Below are 1,397 nucleotides of genomic sequence, written 5' to 3'. Positions count from 1 at the left end.
ATGCCCCATGCCCATGGCCATGTCCCCACACCTATGTCCCCATCTGCTCTTGCCCGTATGCCCATGTCTCCACGCCCTTGTGTCCATGCCCCCAAGTCCCTGCGCCCCTGTCCCCTCACCCAGGTGACCGTGTGTCCATGCCCTATGCCCATACCATGTCCCCAYGCCCCATACCCGTGCCCTGTGACCGTATCGCCATGACCCCGTGCCCATGACCCCACGTGCTCTTGCCCATCTGCCCATGTCTCCATACCCTTGTGCCCATGTCCCCTCACCCATACGACCACGTCTCCATGTGCTATGCCCACACCCATGTCCCTGTGCCCAAGCGACGTGCCTACGTCCCCATGCCCATGTCCTCTCACCCATATGCCCACATCCATGTCCCCATGCCCCCTGCCCATACCCATGCCCTGTGACCATGTCCCCATGTCCCTGTGTCTGCACCCTATGCCCATACCCATGTCCCTGTGCCCATACCCATGTCCCCATGTCCCTGCACCCACATCCCTGTGCCCATGCCCTATGCCCATGTCCCCGTGTCCCTGCATCCATGTCCCTGTGCCCATGCCCTATGCACATATCCATGTCCCCATGTCCCTGCACCCACGTCCCTGTGCCCATACCCCTGTCCCCGTGTCCCATACCCGTGTCCCTGTGCCCATGCCCTGTGCCCATGCCCCCATACCTATGTGCCTGTGCCCATACCCATGTCCCCATGTCCCTGTGCCCATGCCCTATGTGCTTACCCATGTCCCTGTGTCCCTGCACCCATGTCCCTGTGCCCATGCCCTATGCACATACCCATGTCCCCATGTCCCTGTGCCCATGTCCCTGTGCCCATACCCATGTCCCCATGTCCCTGTGCCCATGCCCTATGTGCTTACCCATGTCCCTGTGTCCCTGCACCCATGGCCCTGTGCCCATGCCCTATGCACAAACCCATGTCCCCACGCCCATGCCCACGTCCCTGTGCCGGCGCATCCGTGCCCCTGCCGCGTGCCGGTACCTGGAGGCAGCCGCGGAAGCCCTGCTGCACCTCGCCGTCATCACCCGCCAGGCCGCCCACGCTCAGCGTCCGCAGCCGCAGCCCCTGCAGCTCGCCGGCCACGTCGGCCACCGCCTGYGGGCACAGCGCCCCTGAGCCGCCCGCTCGGGGACAGCGGGGTGTCCSCCGCCCCGAGCCGACGGTGCCTCGGTTTCCCCCGCGCCAGCCCTGCCCGCCGCGGGCACCTGGTGGCGGCCGTAGTCGAGGGCCAGGAGGAGCAGGGCGGCGGGCGGGGGGCGGCCGGGGGCCCCCCGCAGCTCCAGCTGCACGTGGTGCCAGTCGCCGTCGTTGACCTTGGCGTGGGGCAGCCGCAGCCAGGCCAGGCGGGAGCCCCCCTGCCACACTCCTG

At 67.1% G+C, this 1,397-nt stretch overlaps 1 protein-coding gene across 1 annotated transcript in view; it reads right to left on the bottom strand.

Moving 5' to 3' along the window:
• Positions 1–1,397, bottom strand: part of LOC112961544 (cadherin EGF LAG seven-pass G-type receptor 2-like) — a 17,326-nt gene that overhangs the window by 5,897 nt on the left and 10,032 nt on the right. The window contains exons 6-7 of the mRNA XM_026056850.1: positions 1,234–1,384; positions 943–1,123 (exon numbers count right to left, since the gene is read on the bottom strand). Of these exons, the coding sequence (XP_025912635.1) occupies positions 943–1,123; positions 1,234–1,384 (332 nt within the window). The remainder of the gene's footprint in view (positions 1–942; positions 1,124–1,233; positions 1,385–1,397) is intronic.

Source organism: Apteryx rowi, unplaced genomic scaffold (genome assembly GCF_003343035.1).
Source record: "Apteryx rowi isolate R43461 unplaced genomic scaffold, aptRow1 scaffold_1330, whole genome shotgun sequence".
NCBI lineage: Eukaryota > Metazoa > Chordata > Aves > Apterygiformes > Apterygidae > Apteryx > Apteryx rowi.
The sequence above is the reverse complement of the archived record's forward strand: the minus strand, read 5'-3'. Positions and strand labels throughout refer to the sequence as shown.